A 19,605-nucleotide genomic window follows, 5' to 3' on the forward strand; every position below is an offset into this window, starting at 1 on the left:
ATGAAGCGCGCACACAGAGAGCAGTCAGCACACGCGTGATCACTAAACTTAAGTTTTCTTTCTTGTCTAAGTGAACATAAACAGCTGGATGTTTATCAGTATATTGAAGCAGAGCAGTTTTAAAGCTGTCTTGTGTCTTAAAGTGACAGACAGTAACCTGGTGCTTTCTGTGTCAGAAATGTTTATTACACACCAAAAATTAAAATCACTCCTTACTCTTAACTGAACAAGCTTCTGCAGCTCCACATTTAAAATCCTACAGTGAGGACTGTGCAGTGTTTTATTTGTATTTTTTGCTTATGTTAAATCATAGATTCTAATAACTAATATATTTACATTTATTACAGATGCCTGAAAAGTAAAACAAGACGAGTATAGTCTTATGATTAAAAGAAAAAACTAAACATTTGCTTGTCAGAAGCATTGTTGTAGTGACAGCCAAAATACATTGGCCTATATGTTATTTTAAATAAAACTTTCAATAAATTTTTGTTAAATTGTATTTTAATGTTCTTAGATAAAAAAAAAGTTTGTCTGCAGAAGAGCAAAGTCCTGCAGACAACTTGGTACAATGTTTAAGAGGTTTTAAATAAACAGTAGCACAGCATCTTTCTTTGGTGCTATTAAAACCACCACAACAAGCCTGGATGTAGCTCTTTTATTATATACTAATGAATCGCACTTTAAATCGCGAATCGCAATTTTTATCAGAAAAATCGCAATTAGATTTTTTTCTCCGAATCGTGCAGCCCTAGTTCTAGTCCTTGATTCTGATTTATCTAAATTACAAAAAACACAGCTATGACCACTAAACCCAATGATTTTTCAAATGTGTCCCAATTCGAAGACTGGATCCTTCCAAGGACCCAGACTATGAAATTGAGGACATTGCCTTCGAAGGACATAGCCTTTAAAGTCCACAATGTAAAGCGAAATTAGACAGTCAAGCATATGGATGATCCATAGTTGTGTCACCTGCTGTCCCTACCCAGTCTCATCTAGATGCGTATAAATAGCACAAAGTGTACAAATCGTGCAGTACATACACCAAATTCCACTTTGGCGTGCATATGATACACCAGTCCTTCCCATTCACTTAAACAGCGCATCTTTTTTTGACGTTTTTCTGTTTTTTAAACCATTTTCGTTTGGGTTTAGGGTACGATTTGAGATTTGCTTAAGGAGGTTATTTAATTAAAAGGTTTCTCCATGTTTTTGTCTATATTTAAGCCATGGTCGCTTGGAGTTGGGGTTAGAATTGGGGTTAGGGTTAGGATGTAATTTTTATATAACAAAAAGTTGTTCTGAACCTAAACCCAAGCGAAAATGTAAAAAAGCGAATTGAGAAACCAATACATATAACGACAAAAACAGATGCGCCATTTAAGTTAATGGGAAGGAATGGCATATCATATGCACGCCAAAGTGGAATTTGGCGTATGTATTGCGTGATTTTTACACTTTGTGCTATTTATACGCAACTCCGTGAGACTGGGTTCGCTGTCCCCCCCTACCAGAACTGTCAGCAAAATTAAAGCTTCATCATGGCAATTCGTACCTATTTTATGAGGTGACTAATTTGTTTTATTTCGTATGACTACATTTGTACAATTTTGTACAATTTGCTTTTTTCCCTGTGCTGTTGGGGATAAGGCATGTTATTGTTTTTTTTTTATAATATTTTTACATTTTTGTAAACATTAATACGAATGAACCAACCTGTAAAATATGTTTGAATTCTCGTAAGATCAGGTTGGCGGGACACAGGAGTGTTTCAATCAATGGCAGTGCTTCACATTACTTTGACATCACAGTCACATATTTTTCAAAACGAGCCATTTTCTGGTTATGTTTTTTTTTTTGACCATGTTTAAATAAAAGCAATTATTTAATAATGTATAAAATACTCAAAGCTAGTGCAGTATTGTAAATATGTCCCTGTCAGTCGTGACTTATTTCAAAATAGAGCACAGCCTTTCATACCGTATTGCTTACATGCATTGCTATTTGTACATCTGGTTAGGTGCTGCCAATTGCATTTCCGTGGCTCTGTGTTTGTACTTTGCAAAATGACAATGAAGCTAAATCTAATCAGCCTTTCGTACCGTATTGCTTACATGCATTGCTATTTGTACATCTGGTTAAGTGCTGCCAACTGCATTTCCGTTTCTATGTGTTTTTATTCTATCAAATGACAATAAAGCTAAATCTAATCTGTGACTGATATGCAAAACACACGCTTTAAAACTGCAATAGCCATCCAGTGCACACATAATCCTATACAACTACTTACAACAAATGCACACTTTGGGAGAAGATGTACCACTTCTTTTAACATAGAGACTGAGGACGTTGCAGGTGTGCAAGACTCCAAAGCTTTTACTCTGAGAGATGTCAGGTGAGCCATAATGAATTCATTACATTTCAAAGGACAGAGGAACGGGAGGCAGATATACAAATTAAACATTTTAGGAAAATAAATATGACTGAGGACATGTCTAAAAGCTCTTCAAAGACAGATGTCCTGCAACAAATAGCATAAATGAATGATGACAGGTGTGGAAAAAGCACAGCACAGCAAGAGACAGCAAGACCCAATGGCAAAGGGTCTTTAGCTCCAGCCAAAACCTCAATCTATACTGAGAAAGTACAAATGGCCATTCAAGTGTCATGCAGTAATAAATGAAAACCAGCGGAAAAAGTTTGGTCATGGTCTATTATGTGTGTCACAAACTGTTATTTAACTAAATCATGTACAATTTGCATGCTAATAATAATGGTTTTGAAATGTTCTACATCCTTTATAAGAAAATAAAGAATTTTTAAATAATTGATTTTGTAACTTAGTAGTTGATTGTAGGCTTGCCGCGATAGTCGGTGAAACGGTGATTACCGGTGCTTCAGCCTCTCACCGGTTAGATCACTTGCCCACCGCGGCACCGTCTTTCACCGTCGTTTTTATATTAAATCATTTAGTTTCGTTAGAGAGAGCAAACACTAAAAACTGAATTTTTTTATAAGCATTTATAAGCCCCTCCCACCCGGTGATACCGGGATCATCGGGTTTGTGACGCGCCGATTAACCGGTGGGAAAATTCTGTCACCGCGGCAACCCTGTTATAACTATAGCAACATAGATTTTGTTAATAACCCATTAGGATTTTATATATAGGCTAAATAAATTTGCCATCCATTAGAAAAAGTTTATTTCCATTTCATACATACAGTTTGGTGATGATACTGCCGTTTGTGTACTGAATGTTTTAAATGGGTTATGGTATGTAAGACATGTAAGGATTTTTCATAGTAAAATACCGTCTCTTATATTAGCCTAATATACAGAGACAACTACAATCAAGCCTTTCAGCAGTTGATTTCCCAGGAAAAGTGTAAACACTGGGCTTCTGTGGGACTATCAAAACATTACTCTTTTTGCTGCAATTATTGCTGTCTAGAGCATCCGAATCAGCTCAACACAGCAATAATGGCTCAATCAATTGCACGATTTGAGGGTTGGATTTACTGTTTGATTGAGAAAACGCATGATGGGGTGTTCCAAAAACCTGTCATTATTTTAACAAGTAAATCGGTTTTGTGGCGCCAACACCAAAAAAATTACACAGATCATCATGAAACCCCACTTGTTAAACCCAACTTTAATTTAGAGCGGGATCATAATTTTTTTTCTTTGGGATAAAATGCACCAATAAATCATTCACAATGAAGGCAGGAGCATGCATTCAGAAAATAAAAAGATAAGCTTATGATAATAGGGTAGTTTGATAAGATAGTATTACCTAATGCTCCTGTATAGCTCAGTGGTACAGCATTGCATTAGCAGTCCAAAAGCTCATGGCTTCAAACCCAGGAAACACCTAACACACCTACACAAAAGTATACCTTCGATGCACTGTAAAGTCACTTCGAATAAAAGCATCTGCCAAATGCGTAACTGAATTAGCAACATGAGTTAACATTTTTATTTCTTGCATACATTCTGTACATTAATGTCAGTGTATATGAATGAGGGCATTTAAAGCAATTCAAGCTCAATTCAAGCTGCACATGTTAAACTAAGTGTTGACGTAATTAGTGATAATAAAAACATCCTCTTTGACCGAAATGTATTCTCTAATGAAGCTCACTTCTGAGTTACGACGTTAATGTTATTTGAAGGTCGCAAGTTATACAAACATTTCTACACACAGGACTGTAAAACTACGCCAATGCTTAGCTGTCACATCTTTTTAGCTGCACCTCCGGCTTTCTAAAAATTAGCCAGTGCCAAAATGACACGAATGCTGTAACTGCCACGCAGCAAATAGTGTCGTTGGAAACACTCCCTGGTATCACCACACTGAGGGAAAATGTCAAGCGAACGTCAAGCAAATACATGCTGTTATCAAGGGAGCTCCGCTGCCCTTATGTCACTCCCCAGCCTGCTGTCAGACCACTGTCAACTTATGTGAGTCAGAACTAAACACAACTGGTCTTGAAGACGTTTCCGTTGACCGTTAAAAGGTGATAAAAGACTTGCTGTTGTCATCTAAAGAGGATTGGTAGCTTCTTGAAAAAAGTGTCAAATTACTTCATATTATTAATTATGAAAAAAATTATGATGTAAAAAGTGAAGGCTTTGCAGACAACTCCCCTTCTGATGCAACGCTGACACGCTTTGGTTAAAAGCAACCTAATGTCAGCCTGAAAAGGTCTGGTCTTTTGAAAAGCACGGCAACGTTCTGTTCAAAAAGTTCAACATGTTGTAAAATGACAGAGGTCAGAAGTAGTGCTTTTATGAAGTGCCTGATTGAGGAGACAAAGAGGAACATACAAAGAGATGAAAAGCTTCCCGATGGGAGTTAATCAAAGGCTGTTTAATTATCAGGAGGTGTCTCTCATCCTTACAAAACATCCCACCCCGTTGATTAGCTGGTTAAATTACTTGTAAGTGAACCTTGATGGCAAGGTCAAATGTTTTTCTGCGTAATTGTACATACTCATGTGCATTGATTGAGTCTTTTCAATGTCAAATGATTTAAAATCTTCACCCTGTTAAATGTTAAGGTTTTTAGGGTTAAGTCCAGAGTATAGTTTGTTTTTTATGTGTATATGAACGTTTGCTTGTGTCAAACGCATAGCCTTGCAAAGCATGCAGTGGTTTATTGGACTCGCGTAGGCAGACCATATGTCAACCCTCCCATTTTTCCTGAGATTTCCCGTGTTTTACCATGCTATCCTGCCATCATCCCGTTTAAATAATTTCCTGTATTTCTCCCGTTTTTTTATCTTTCTATAAAAAAAATCCCACTGGCCGTATTTAAATGTTACGGTTTTAGGCTTAAGTCCGAAGTATAGTTTGTTTTTTATGTTTATATTAACGTTCACTTGTGTCAAAAGAATAGCCTTGCAAAGCATGCAGTGGTTTATTTGACTCGTGTAGGCAGACCATGTCAACCCTCCTGTTTTTCCCGGGATTTCCCGTATTTTACGTTGCTATCCCGCATCACCCGGTTTAAATAATTTCCTGTATTTTTCCAGTATTTTTAATCTTTCTATAAAAAATCCCACTGGCCGTAGTTAAATGTTACGGTTTTAGGCTTAAGTCCGAAGTTTGTTTTTTATGTGTATATGAACGTTTGCTTGTGTCAAACGCATAGTCTTGGAAAGCATGCAGTAGTTTGTTTGACTCGTGTAGGCAGACCACAGCTGTCAACCCTTCAGTTTTTCCAGGGAATTTCCCGTGTTTTACCATGCTATCCCGCCATCATCCCGTTTAAATAATTTTCTGTATTTCTCCCGTATTTTTAATCTTTCTATAAAAAAATCCCACTGGCTGGATTTGATGTTTGCTACGTTCACCTCCCACGTCCGCACAATTCCTGCATACTTGGGTACACAAACTCGCACATTTGGATGTGCGCGCTGAATGCATGTTTGCGTGGTTTTTTATAACTCTGCTCGTTGGGAAACACTGCTGTTTGTGCTTTAAGGCTTAACACAGAAGATGTTAATGAATGCAACGTAGTAAACCTACGATGTAACATAACAAGTCTCTTGCAAATGCGAGAGCTGTAAAAATATACAAAGTATACCCAATCTATTCCCTTGCGTAGTAGTATAAATGGGGGAGGGGGGGCTGGAGATGGGGGTATTTTAGGGTTCAGGAAATTTCCCTTATTTTCAAATCCCAATGTTGACAGGTATGAGGCAGATGTGCAATGCCTGTGCATTGCTACAAAATGCAATGCATCTTCTGGGCTACATAGTACAATATTCTGTACGCCATTGCCTGACTTACATGCATAAAGTACGCACGATTACAAAAATCCGTAATGTGATGACGAAATTTGCTTCACACCCACTATATAAGGACCTGGAAACTAAACTAAACTTCTAGATTTACGACTTGGTTAAGGGTTTCTACTTCATTTATCACATGGGAGAACATCATTTCAGTTGAACAGAACTGTTGTTCTAGGACAAACAAAAGATGTTGACCCAATAGCAAGCAGCTTACTCCGCAAAATAGAGATGTGCGATAAGGAAACAAATGAGTTGCACAAATAAACTGTGAAAAAGTGTTTCTGTAAACCAAAAATACACCCTCAGTCTTTTTGAGGGAAAATAAACACAAGAGGTGGTGTTTTACTTTCATGACCCAGGACATGACCTGCTAGCATATTTTTAAGGATTTAAGGATCTCATTATAGTAGGATTGTATTTATAAATTTAGTTTTTTTGCAGATGCAAAAAAATGCAATAAGTGATTGTTTAAATTATAAGTGTAAAAACTAGTTAAGTACGTTCTTCAGATACAGATACAGACATTGTTAATGAAAGGCCCTTTCAATACACCCTGGTGTTAAGTGGTGTTACACAGCTTGAAAAATCCTCCACTATTTACCAATCATACATCACAAATTATCACCCCTATTACATTTTAGACAAAGTGCTAATTAAAAAAAGTGCTAATTTGTTGCTTCGATCAGCAATGCATAAGTCTTTGTGAAAAGTCTCATAGGACAAAACATGATAATTGCACTTCAGGGATTTGTGGTCAGTATAGCATCATGCCAGTGTTTTCCTTTTCCACATGTGTGTGTGTGTTTTTCTATGAAAACTGGCTGGATCATTAAAAGTGAAGGTTACATACTATAACAAAACCAAATGGCTGGTAAATAAGAGTGAAAAGAAGGTTGTTTCAGAGGCAAAGCAAGTGATGAAAGATTACGAACACTGATGTGTTTATTTAAAATAACACACAGATGAGTCACTCACAATATACTGTAACCCGTAATGTGTATTGCGAAAGTAAACAGGGTCATTTTTTAAATCATGTTGACTTTACCAAGAGTTAAGGAATGGCCTCTCTGGTGAAGCGTCCCAGTGTGACCATAGTGTTTCCAAGTGTGATGTTTATCTTTGACTTCATGAGGAAAAGCAGATTGTGTACATCAGTAAGCAACCGTGTGCAGGAATGCAAGTTGTGGCACTGATAGCAGAGCATTTACACCACATGGTCTCTGCATATATTAACTTGGAGTCAATAAATGAGCCCCAGTGTTTTGCTACGACGTCACTGAGACTAGCGCTCACACTCTGTGACTCAACTTGCGTAAATCGGCAACCTTAATTTCTCGAACTGTAAATGGACCAGCTCAACCACAGGGCACTTGGGGGTAGTTGGACTGATTTGTCTTTTGGGACATTGTATAAGCTTGCCCTCACTGGAAAAGAACAGCCACCCTATCTGACTGCATTTCAAAACAGGCAATCCCAACCTGCAAATCACTTCCCTCAGGCACAAAGTCATGCTACAATCTGGGCATTGACCATGTGCTGAAAGCATAGTTATTGTGTAGCATATAACTTGCTAGGTCTGCCTACACTTTACATTTGAGGATGGCAGCGCCTTTCTGCTATCTAAATATTGAATCGCTTAGCATGTTCCTGGGTTCCATTAAAAGGGATTTCTTGCTCCAAAAACCTAGAGCAGTGAACACCATACTTATAAACTCTCAAGCCCCTGAAGTTAGCAAAAAACAAGTAGAGGTCATTTTAAGAACCCCTCACTCAAGCCCTCCGCACACTACAGTTTAAGCTTCTGCCAAAAGTTGGTAAGGATGTTGTGTACGTCTGTACATCTGACAACAGACTCATGATTGCGGATAGTTGTTCTTTCACATGAACGCCTGGATATACTGTCCAAAGTTATTTAATGGTTATGAAAAGTGAATTTACGTGTACATGTAAAGCAACCAGATAAGGACAAGCACTGGGAAAGTTGGTAGACAAAAATGAGTAGAGGCGCAAAAGTGCAAGAACCGAGAATTTTCACATGGTAACACTACTCTGTCAACCTGGGAGTTGTGGAATGTATAGCTGCCTGGAATTCTTGGGCGAGAAGATTGATAGGAAAACTGAAGAAAGGAAGACAGCATTCACAATGGATTGAGTCAGACTGATTGAGTTGAAGTCATCAAAAACGGCGATGCTTTTGAATATCTCTTCCATTTATGCTATTATATACTGCGTTACATTTAAATGTATAGATTAACATCTACATAGCTTTACCTACTACAGTGTAACATAGAAAATTTATTAATGCATTAATACCATCGAGCATCAAAAGGAAAACTCCAAAGTAAACCATTTAGATTAACTCAAACGACGCCCAGCAAACAGCTGTCAAGTTCCCTACGATTTGTCAAAGAATCTTGATATGTTTTCAAAGTATTTAAAATGATTGTTATCTTCACACAATCTTCTATACACATCCCTTTGAAACATGTCAGCTGTCCACGCACAGCAAGAATCATTTTTACCAGACACGATAACAAGTGTAGAAAAACATGTAGGAAAACAAATCTATAGATATGGGAAAGCTTTCAATTATAACTGTAACAAGACAAAGTGCTTCCACACCAACCACAAGAAACCAACTCTGACTCAAGTAAGTCCACACTAACATAATTATTTTGAATGCAAACTGAGAAACATCCTTTTCCCACCATTTTTCTTTCTACGTGCTCAAATATTTAGCCGTTTTCACACAGTAATTTCGGTAAATTACCATAAATTTACCAGAATGACTTTACCAGTAAATACAAAAATGTGATATTCATTCACACAAACAGACGTAAACTTATGTAACGTCTTTCTTTCCAGTAAGATATCATTCACACATCTGTACCAAAATAACGGTAAACTCTGTCATAGAGTGAAAGTTTTCTCTAAACCACCACGCGCTGCGAGGTTGGTGTTGTGCGAGATATGACTTTCTACCTCTAGTCCGTACATTTTTGTTGTTTCTACTTCTGTGGCAAATGCTGACGGTCGTGCACAATTGCTCTTGACCAAAAAAGTTGTATAAGATGACTTCAAAGAGAACTGTAAGGAAAAGAGTCACAATCTGCATCTAAGACTAAAAGCCCAAAAAGAACCATTGGTAGCCAACCAGCAGAAATTAATATATATAATACATAAATAAACTGCATGAGTGCTTCTACTCATGGCTTGGCACATCAGGGACTGCATCCAAAAATCTGACAGGCAAAATGCTATGCGTTGAAATATCTCTGTTAGCTGTGTCACCTATTTAAGCTTGCTGTAAAAGTGGCATTGAGTTACTCACACTCCTACATTCTTTGAGTGGAAAATGTAGAGAGAAAATCCTTCCAAAGGTCAAGGGAAGTCAAGTAAACAACTTTTTCCTGAGACAAACACTGCCATCGTATTGCCTTACCACTCTAGTGAAACTGAGGCCTTCACTATTAACGGGCAAGTTATGAGCTACAGTATGAACTCCAGCCAATACACGCTGCTGCACGTCAGTCAAGAGACAAGCCACAAGTTCAAAATACTTCTCTTATAGTCTTTATCAAAGATAACACTTTGAATTAAAGGGGACATAATTATGAAAAGCTGACTTTTTTATGTTTTAGTGCTATAATTGGGTCCCCAGGGCTTCTATCAACCTAGAAAATGTGAAGAAGATCAACCCAGTAACTTAGTTTTGGGAAACCATTCTCTGTAAGCATGTGGAAAAATAGGTAGTTAAAATTTGGCTCCCCTTGTGATGTCAGAAAGGGATAATATCGCCCCTTAATCTGCCCTATCCATCCCCAGCACTGCCATTTAGTGCAGAGATCAGCTCATTTGCATTTTAAAGGACACACCCCAAACCGGGATGACACCTATATAGTGGCAAATTTTAACATGCTATAATAAATTATCAATATGATATTTTGTGCCACAACTTCACATACGTACTCTCGGGACACCAAAGATTTATTTTACATCTTAAAAAATCTTGTGAAATGTCCACCTTAAGAGGAAGTTTACACCTGGTATTAAGATGCGTTTTGGTCAATCGGATCACAAGTGGACAACTCTAAAGACAGGTGTAAACATGGTGTATAACGTTTAGAGCTTGCCACTTTCAACCACATTCAGAGGTTGTCGAAAACACATTTCGAACAGCCACAAAATACTGCCTACTCTCCGCCAATTGATCTAATTTGTAATGTATTGAGAACAATTTTTTAACATAGGACATAAATTCTAGCGTGAACACACAGCGCTACCGTATCTTTAGGCTTTCATTGATAAAACCAAAGCTGTTCTGGGCCTCTTTTATTCTTGTTTCATTTTGCAATGTTTGAAAGTCGCGTGAGCTTATTTCATCATTTGCTCTGAAATATCAAAGAAAGCTTACATGTACAAAACTCTATGCACTAACAACACAAGCAGCAGACTCCGACATAATATTAGTGCACGTCAATTTAAACCTGTCATTTCTCCTGCTCATGTTGAAAACAAAAGCAGCATGACTCACCCACAGACCATCCCTTTAGTAATCAGAACTGAAGTGGTAGAAAGTGGACAAAAAGAAACAGATTAAAATACCACGTGTAGACGTGAATGTGTCTCTCTCACCCAGTTGTGGTCCTGATCGACCAAAATGCATCTTAATGCAGGTGTAAACCGCCTTTATGATGTACTTCTTTCCATTTACTGTCATTTACTTAACGTGGAGTAGGTAGCACTTTTAGAGGAATGTTGATTTAGTGGCAGTCAGCTTGATGGTCACAGATATTGATCTATTTTCTTGTTTTGATGTTTCAGCCCACATCAGGGATAACTCATAGCGCCACGAGTTGTTAACCGTATTAAATAGTCCAGTGATGATATTTACCTATTATCTGGATCTTTAAGGAGCTCATTTCTAGAACAGAGCAAGCTAAAATAGCAAAAGTCATGAATCAATCTGAAGGAATAGCACAAGAAGTGCAGGATTAACACGAAACTGTATAAAATTCTGATCAATTATCTCAGCGTATTATGCATGTTAAAATTTTTTGTGCAATATTCCGGCTCCATCCGATGAAGCTGGAGACACAACTGCAAATACAACAACAAAGGTTATAACGATGGAGAAATGCTTTAAAATTTCACTTCAGATCAAGGGCACACACATATGAGCTGTTTAAACCTGGTATTAAAATGCATTTTGGCCGATTGGATTACACCTGGATGAGAGAGACACATTCATGTTTACACCTGATGTTTTAATCCATCTCTTTTGTCCACTTTCGATCGCTTCTGTCCTGATTACTTTAAGGGGAGGGTCTCTGGGCGAATTCCTCTGCTTTTGTTTAAATGCGAGCGAGAGAAATGATGGACCACACTGTGGGTTCAGGTACATCACACATTAGATCAATAGGTGGAGAGTAGGCGGTCTTTTGTGGTTGTTCGAACATATTCGACCAAATGAGCATCTACACAACAAAAGCATTCCGGTTGAATACATATTTAAGTAATTTATGTTGCTCAGCATTTAATCATATCAGTCATCTGGGATAAGTGTGTTTCACACTGAGCACAAAGGCATGGGCGTCGTAAAGCAAAAAAAAATATTGTGGGTTGGTCCAAAACATTTACTGGAGCAGATGGGTCCCAGTATAGATTATACCCATCTAAGTGGGTCGCAAAATGAAAAGTTTGGGAACCTCTGTGGAATGGATTGGACTGACGGTGCCCACAAGTGAACAGACATATGCGCTAAATTAGAGAAAAAGTGAGTGGGTATAATATCATTAGTATTAAAAAGTGAGTGGGTTTTGTTCCACCAACATCCAGTATAATGGTACCCAATGGCCATGAACAAAGGCTGTATGAAAATAAAAACACTTAATTTGTCCTGTATCCCTCAAGCAGTTTCTATCACTTTTCTGTTATGACATTGCAAACTGCATCTTCATTAAGAGTTTATCACAACACAGCGCTGGCTGCCGGGATTCGGCTTCTCAGTTTATAAAGCACTTGCCTACTGGTCCATTTTATGCCTCCCAGTGTCCTGTTGGTTGCAATTAGAGCCATATGTCATGCCACACACTGTTACCCTAGAACTGACACTCCGGCTTCTCCCATTAAGTGCCCACAAGGTTATAAAGCATAAATTCATAAAAAAATCGTCTGATTGCAATCATGATGATTTGTACCTAGTTATGGGCACACAAATGGAAGGGCCAATCAGCAGAAATTCTTTGTGAAGGTCAAAGCTGTTTTAGTAACTCTGAAAACACTGCTGTTTAAATAAAGTGATTTATACTGTCAATATGCAATACTCCATGTGTTTAATGCATACAGAACAAGGTAAAACAGAACAGGGGTCAATGAATGTTTAGTGTGAAGAGAGGAAAAAGAACACTTGTGGATCAATTTGTTTATTGTCGGCATGTGTGGCCGCAAAGATTCATGTCGCTTTCCTGAATGTTGAGAAATTCCCTATAGCTTTATTGGCCCATTTGTCTGGAAGAGATAGTAGGTAAAACTCTGGAAGAGATAGTACGAAAAAAGTTATTTTTATCTTGAAAACATTGTCCTGGACATAGGAAACTTTAAACGTAAATAAATAGTATAATGTGCATGGCTGGTAAAACTTTTGTAAAAGAGTGTGCTTTGAATATAATGTAATTCATTTAATCACACATTAATATTATAACATTTTAATAAAGTGCCTTGGTTTAGAAGATATGAGCTGTGAACTCTTTTTAAAAGCAAATACTTTTTTTAATGTTTGAGCAAATGTTCCAGATAATAATTAATTGCGAGTGCTGATGCATCACAGACTAAGATGAAGTTTTGAAGTTTTCTTTGTTAGTCTAAAACAAAGTCTACAAACTTATTTTCTTAAACTCTTCAAGAAAGTACAACCAAAGTCAAATAATTATCTGTTTAAAAGACAACTCAAACTTCTTTAAAATAATTATCTCACAAAATCACTTATGATATGATTTATCTGCCAGCCTGTCTGGTTAACAGTTTTTAAATAAATGAATTAGAGAAATTAAAATGGTTTATTCATTATACTGATATATAGACCAATAAAGGTCATGTATTCTTTTTATAGCTGAATTTAATGTTTAAGATCGAGTGGAAAACCTAAGCAAAACATCACGTTATAGTGTAATTTGTAAGTTGCTGATTTGTTTGTTGGTATATTGTTTAAGTTTCATAAATTAAATATTCAATAAATTTAAAAGATTCATGCAAACACTTCTAAGGGACATACCTGAAAGATTTACATTTTGAGTTAATATACATGTTAGTTCTACAGATCAATAATTTTTTAATTTTAATTTTTTTAAATAAAAAAATCTAATTTACAGTATTTATTATAACCAGCAAGCTATTTAACCTTATAAAAAACATTTATTTTATGGTGTTCAATTTGCAAAGCAATTTTGTATGATTATGACCTTCCTTTAGAGTACAAACATATAGTTACCATAATGACTTCCCATGTACAGTACCTCAAGGTAATGCATACAGTAACTGTCTAAGAAATACATCTACAACCACCCACACTTTCGTGATTTATCGGTTCGATTTCATACAAGTCTTCCTCTTAAATAACTAGCATGCCCAATAATTGACAGTTGTAATAGCTAGATCTCTCTGACTCACCACCTGCGGCGAGTAAGCCCTGCAATATGACCTTTACTCATTCCCATTCTGGCTGGATGTGAAGCCCAGATGTTATGTCACATTATCTGACTCCCAGGACAAGTGAACATAGTGCCCTTACTGTTTATTCTCTGGACAACTATGCATTCAGCTATGTGGCAAATTAACAACTTGCCATCCAGCATTAGTAACATGCCAAATTGGACTTCCTCTATAATAAATGCAGGAATATAGTGAGTCAGTTGGTCCTCCAGTCAGTATTTTCTATAAGGCTGCATGCTTGGTGACATGTACACATAAATATAAATTGCAATTGAGAGGTTTAGCTTGCAGCTACAACCAAGTCTTTGCCCTTTAGAAAAAAGGTAAGGAAAATAAAAAACACTGTATATGCAGTTGAAGTGGTGCTCTTGGATGCTTTGCATTCTACCCAAGAGAAATCAAGCAATCAGCGACATTAGCAAAATCTGCATTAGGTATCCAGCAAAATATATGTAAAATAAGTCCTACAACACAATCAGAAAAATATTTATATCTGATAATTACAATAACAAAAGACTGCAATGACTCTGCAATGACTAACTTACTCAAGTAACTTTTTGTATTCACACCGGAGTCATTCGCAAAGATTTCAGAACATTTCAGGCATTCATTTGGGAATAATAAAATCTGGTCCACTTAAGTTTGATTAGTTGCCTCTATTACTGGTGCTCAGATGTTTACTTTTAATTTTCAAAGCAATTAGACATTTTGCCTAGAGGACAATAAAACAGGTGGGAATAGCCTATAACTTCATTCTAAGTGAGGGACTTAAGCCTTATCTAGGACCAGAATATCACAGGTTCTTGCGACTTGTGTCAGTATGCAACTACCCAAAGTACAAAAGAATGAGCTATAAACACCCAGAACTCTTTGGCAACCAGACAGAACAGCTTAGAGAGAACACCAGACCAGTACGACTAACAATAGATGTGGATTTCCACTCATTTTCAAGACACCTTAAGACCGAGTATAGGCTGTTTTTTACAAGTATGCAAATGTACAAGCACAGTTGAACTCCCAGCCTTGCAAAGTATAGTTTATTTGACTCGTACGTGTACACAGACCTTCCACATATGCACACTGCGACAAAATGCAATGCATCTCCTGAGATACTACATTTTCCTTTATGCACATGTGTGATGTGTGGTTTAAAAAAATTATGTGCTGTGATGACGCAAATTGTGTCACAGTGCGTATGCGGACCCTTGTGTACACATCATACCCATCAACACTCCAGTAATTTGTACGGCCCTATGTCGTTATATGAATAATCACATTCATATATTATTCCAAGGTTGTCCAGTTGCCAGATCTTGTATGAAATGCATCCTACTCACACAATAGTCATAATCATACAATTTGGAACCCATTTTTGACCTTAACCTGGCAACCTTGATATCTGCGCAGGTAGATGGGAGAAGTTGAATCAGGCAGAAAGCTCAGGTGGTGCTACGGCGAAAAAAAGCAACTGGAAGGGGGAATTTTATTTCTTATCGCAAAGCAGCCTCGACAATTTCCACGCTTTTGCAAAGTATGTTGCTGATTTTATGAGACAAAAACGACATAACGCAGCACAATAAATCACAACGATACAATCGCACCGTGGAGGCACAGAGCATAGATATTAAAGAAATAACTATACCGCACGTTGGCTGCTTGACCTTGGGTCAACAGCACCGCCATATTAGTGGTGGCAACTTCTCCATTAATCCCAAAGCAACTGGAGGTAAAAATGCCTCCGTTGTTTGGGGGTGTACAAACCATCACACATCTCGAAACGAGTCTCGGGAAATTACTTTTCACAAGTTAGATTGAACAGGTTTCTTTTAGATCATTATAACATTATTTTGATAGAGAGCTGGCAACTGGAAGCAGAGATAGCTAGAGCGTACCGCTATTAAGCTATGAATGTTGATACTTAATGAGAATTCACAATGATTACATGTTTTTTATATATATATATAAAATTGTAACATTTATTAGAGTTATATTAAATTGTGCATCTTTCTGTTGTGCGCAGGTAAACTAACTTTTAACTTAATTTTACCAGTTGGACTTTCAGTGCATTCAGGCTATACATTAATAGTATGCTGTTCCTTGCACTTTCAGAAAAAATTAAAAGCGGTCACTGAGACAGTACCCTTTTAAAATTCCTTATACAAACTTTTTATGTAAAGGCATATTTATATTTGGTACCAATATATACCTTTGAGGTACTAATATTCACCCTTTATGTATGTGTACTTTTTGAGAGGGTACAACCCAAGTGACCTACCCGAGTGACAGCTTTTGTACCTTTTTCTGAAAGTGTAGGAATCAAACCCACAGCCTTTTGCTTTGCTAACATACAGTAATGCTCCAGGAAACCTGCAGGAAAAGTTGTGCAAAACTGTGAAGTTGTAAAAATGCACTATGAAGATGGTAACCCATTCAATTCTGATAAATATAATTCATAAATTAATATTAATATTATCTTATGTATATTAAATATAGATAATATATATAAAAAAATTAAAGATAGATTTGACTACACATATAAACAATAACTATGAATTTATCCAGAAACATGCAGTCACGGAAAATACCCGCATAGAAAGAAGGTTTTCCTTCATCAAGTTTTAGCACTACACATGCACTTTTACTGCTGCTGTTGCGGTCATGTGTTGTGAGTGGATTGCACAGCAAAATAACATAATTCTGGTGAATCTTACAAACAAGTAAAATGCTACGTCTGAATGTGCCTATTGTCTTGTGGGCCATGGAAGTTGAGAAGTAACCAAATAAAAAAAATAGTTATTAAAAAGTGTAAGTGATATAACTACCAAGATTTCCTAAATTCCTTGTGATTAGACTGTCCTCATCGTAGGTCAACGAAAATTTGGATTACATCACAATGCAAATATAGCAGATTTATCATATCTGGAATGTATGCATAGTACTGAACACACGGATAACAAAGATTGTTAAAAAGTACTACATTGTGTACCGTCACATTAGGCAATTTCAGTGTGAGTATGAGTTCAATTAACAATACAGCTTTTATAACGTCTGAAAGCGTCCAGCAACAAAAAGTGGGGGGACGCAATAATAAAATAACAGTGTAAAAAAAAGCAAAGACAATTTTTTTATTTTATTTGTTAACCTGTAAAGCTTTAATTTGTTCATGCATATGCTATTTACTGCCCACAATTGTAAAAGCCACGTATGTGCTCATCTCTAGTTGCTGAACATTATTATCATAAATACATTATTCTGGACTACTTCTCGCTCATCATGTTTAAATTGCCTTTCTGCTCTATTACACTAGTTATTCAACTGAGTTGGTGGTGTCTTAAATTATCATTTCTGATGGTGCACCAAGCAACACAAGCCGGAATATTTTCAAACAGAAAAACTGCTGTGCCGTTTTTTTGGAAAATGTGTTTGGAAGTATTAGAGGCACAATCCATACAATTGTAGACCAAGTGTATACAGTGCTGACTTGTTGACATTGCAAGTGATCTTCCCTGTAGCGAGAAACAAAGAAAAGCCTTTTGTCCATGCTGTGTCGAATTGCTGCTTTCACCAAAGAGTGGCATTAATTATACAGTGGACATCTAAGCATGTGAAGTTTGTAAAAAGCAGCATCTTCTACCTGCCACATCACTGACCATCCATTACCATGGCAAAGGAAATCCTTGCCTTTTAATAATGGCACTCAACAAATACATGAAGACTCACTGCTGTGTGCAATAATAGTGTGATATGTGCACATACAAAACCGTATTACTAAAGCAGCATCCCATCAATTTTCCATCTTATGAATAGTTCACATTAAAAAGCATAAAAAACGTGTTATATACTAATGTAAATGTACTTGGATAGAGGTTTAAACAGCAATTCAGGTTTATGGTGTTGAATCTGTCTTCGGTTTGAAGTAGCTAATGTGAACCTTGAAGCGTAACGTGCCCTGTTGTACATTCAGACAGAGCTAAAAACATCAAAACAAGTAATTGTATACACTATTTTACCTAAGCCCTTAACAGACAATGCTCGAGACTGAAAGATTGCAGGTTTAAACTCTATATAAAAGGTTTATCCGTAGGTTATACAACAATATTTCATCATTGACAGATCTCCAGGGGTTCCCTCTCTACGTCATTTTGGATAAGAAATTCAGCTAAATGAGTCGCATTAGTAAGCTTTTACTTCAGGTTAGAACCTAATATTCCTATTATATTTAATAACATAAATAAAGTAGAAAGCAGTGTACAACTTACCAGACCATAGACGAAACTCAGCAAGGTGCCGCAAAAGAGAAACCCCAAAGTGTGCACGATCAGCGTGGCTCCCATCCCGAGGCAGAAAGAAAGTTCATGTAAATTGATCGCAGCGTATTTCTCTAATGTTTACGTCTAGTTAAGCTCCGTCATAGAGCCAGTCATTTCTCATCCGTCCGTCTTTCCATCACATCGTTTATAACGGAGTGCAATATTATATTATGAATATATTCTCGCGGCTTTCGCTGACACAGATCTGCAGGCTCGATTCAAACTGTTCCCACTCTCTCTCTCACCCGCTCCAGTTTTATTTCTCTGCATCTGTCTGCCTTTTTTCTGAAATTACATCCACATGTCAGAACTATTTATGTCCTTGTGCTTCTGCGGTAGGAAGTTCAAATGATTCTTTGTGGAGTAGAAACCGAGACTTTATTTTTAGGTCTTTTAAAAATTCCCTTCAGACTTGCCGTAAAAAAAGCGACATAATAAAGCGGCGTCCCTCAGACTCAACGTCCAGTTTTCTCCCAGGACACATCAAAACGGTAAAAAAGTACTGGCTAAACTGATTTAAAAGTAGACTTCTGGAGCGATGTGGTGAATCCGAATGAATATAGTGTGTAATATAGAATTACACACTATACAGTTCAAGAAAACATTGTCGGTCTTTCCCAGTTTAGTCAAAGCTTAAAACAGTCTGCAGTCGCTTGAACTGTCAGTTCATTCAAACGAGGAGAAATGTGTCTAGTCAAATGTCTACTCTATGAATTGAAATCACCCAGAGATTCGCATTAAACTAGAGATTTAACCGCCTGCTGATAATATTGGGCAGACGTGGAACTGACAGTCGAACATAGGCTGTGAAGCACGCTAGCTGCGATGAATATAAAGAAAAATGTAATGTTTGTTCAAAACAAGCCTACTTTTTACTTCTCACTTAACGTCAGTTAGCCGCCGCTGAAAACCACAAAAGTCACTGTCGCGTTTCAGAGTATTTTTGATAAAGTTTAGTGAGGTCCTCAGTGACAAAAATGACTCCAGCTGTAGCACACGTCGGTAACCCTCACAGCACCTCTAAGTACATATTGAGGTAGCGGATAAAAAGAGGCAGGTATCACGGAGAACCGTAAACGACGTTGATTGGCTTACGAGAAAGCGTGAGGGATCTGATTGGCTAATGGTCACTGAAGACAACACGCGCTTCCCGCCCCCTTCGCACAAGCTGCGCATTCAGTGCTGTACTTTATGTTGGCAAAACGAGCATTTCTTAGCGGTGCGCGTCGACACCATGTAATGCGACCAATAAAATTATGCAAATACAATGTTGGGGAACGTT

The 19,605-nt window shown here is 37.3% G+C and overlaps 1 protein-coding gene across 1 annotated transcript in view; it reads right to left on the reverse strand.

Moving 5' to 3' along the window:
* The window catches only part of pth1r (parathyroid hormone 1 receptor), a 98,584-nt gene extending 79,275 nt beyond the window's left edge, over positions 1–19,309 (reverse strand). The window contains exon 1 of the mRNA XM_065267865.2: positions 18,273–19,309. Within this exon, the coding sequence (XP_065123937.1) occupies positions 18,273–18,347 (75 nt within the window). The 5' untranslated portion in view covers positions 18,348–19,309. The remainder of the gene's footprint in view (positions 1–18,272) is intronic.
* Between the last annotated feature and the right edge of the window lie 296 nt (positions 19,310–19,605).

Source organism: Paramisgurnus dabryanus, chromosome 6, assembly GCF_030506205.2.
Source record: "Paramisgurnus dabryanus chromosome 6, PD_genome_1.1, whole genome shotgun sequence".
NCBI lineage: Eukaryota > Metazoa > Chordata > Actinopteri > Cypriniformes > Cobitidae > Paramisgurnus > Paramisgurnus dabryanus.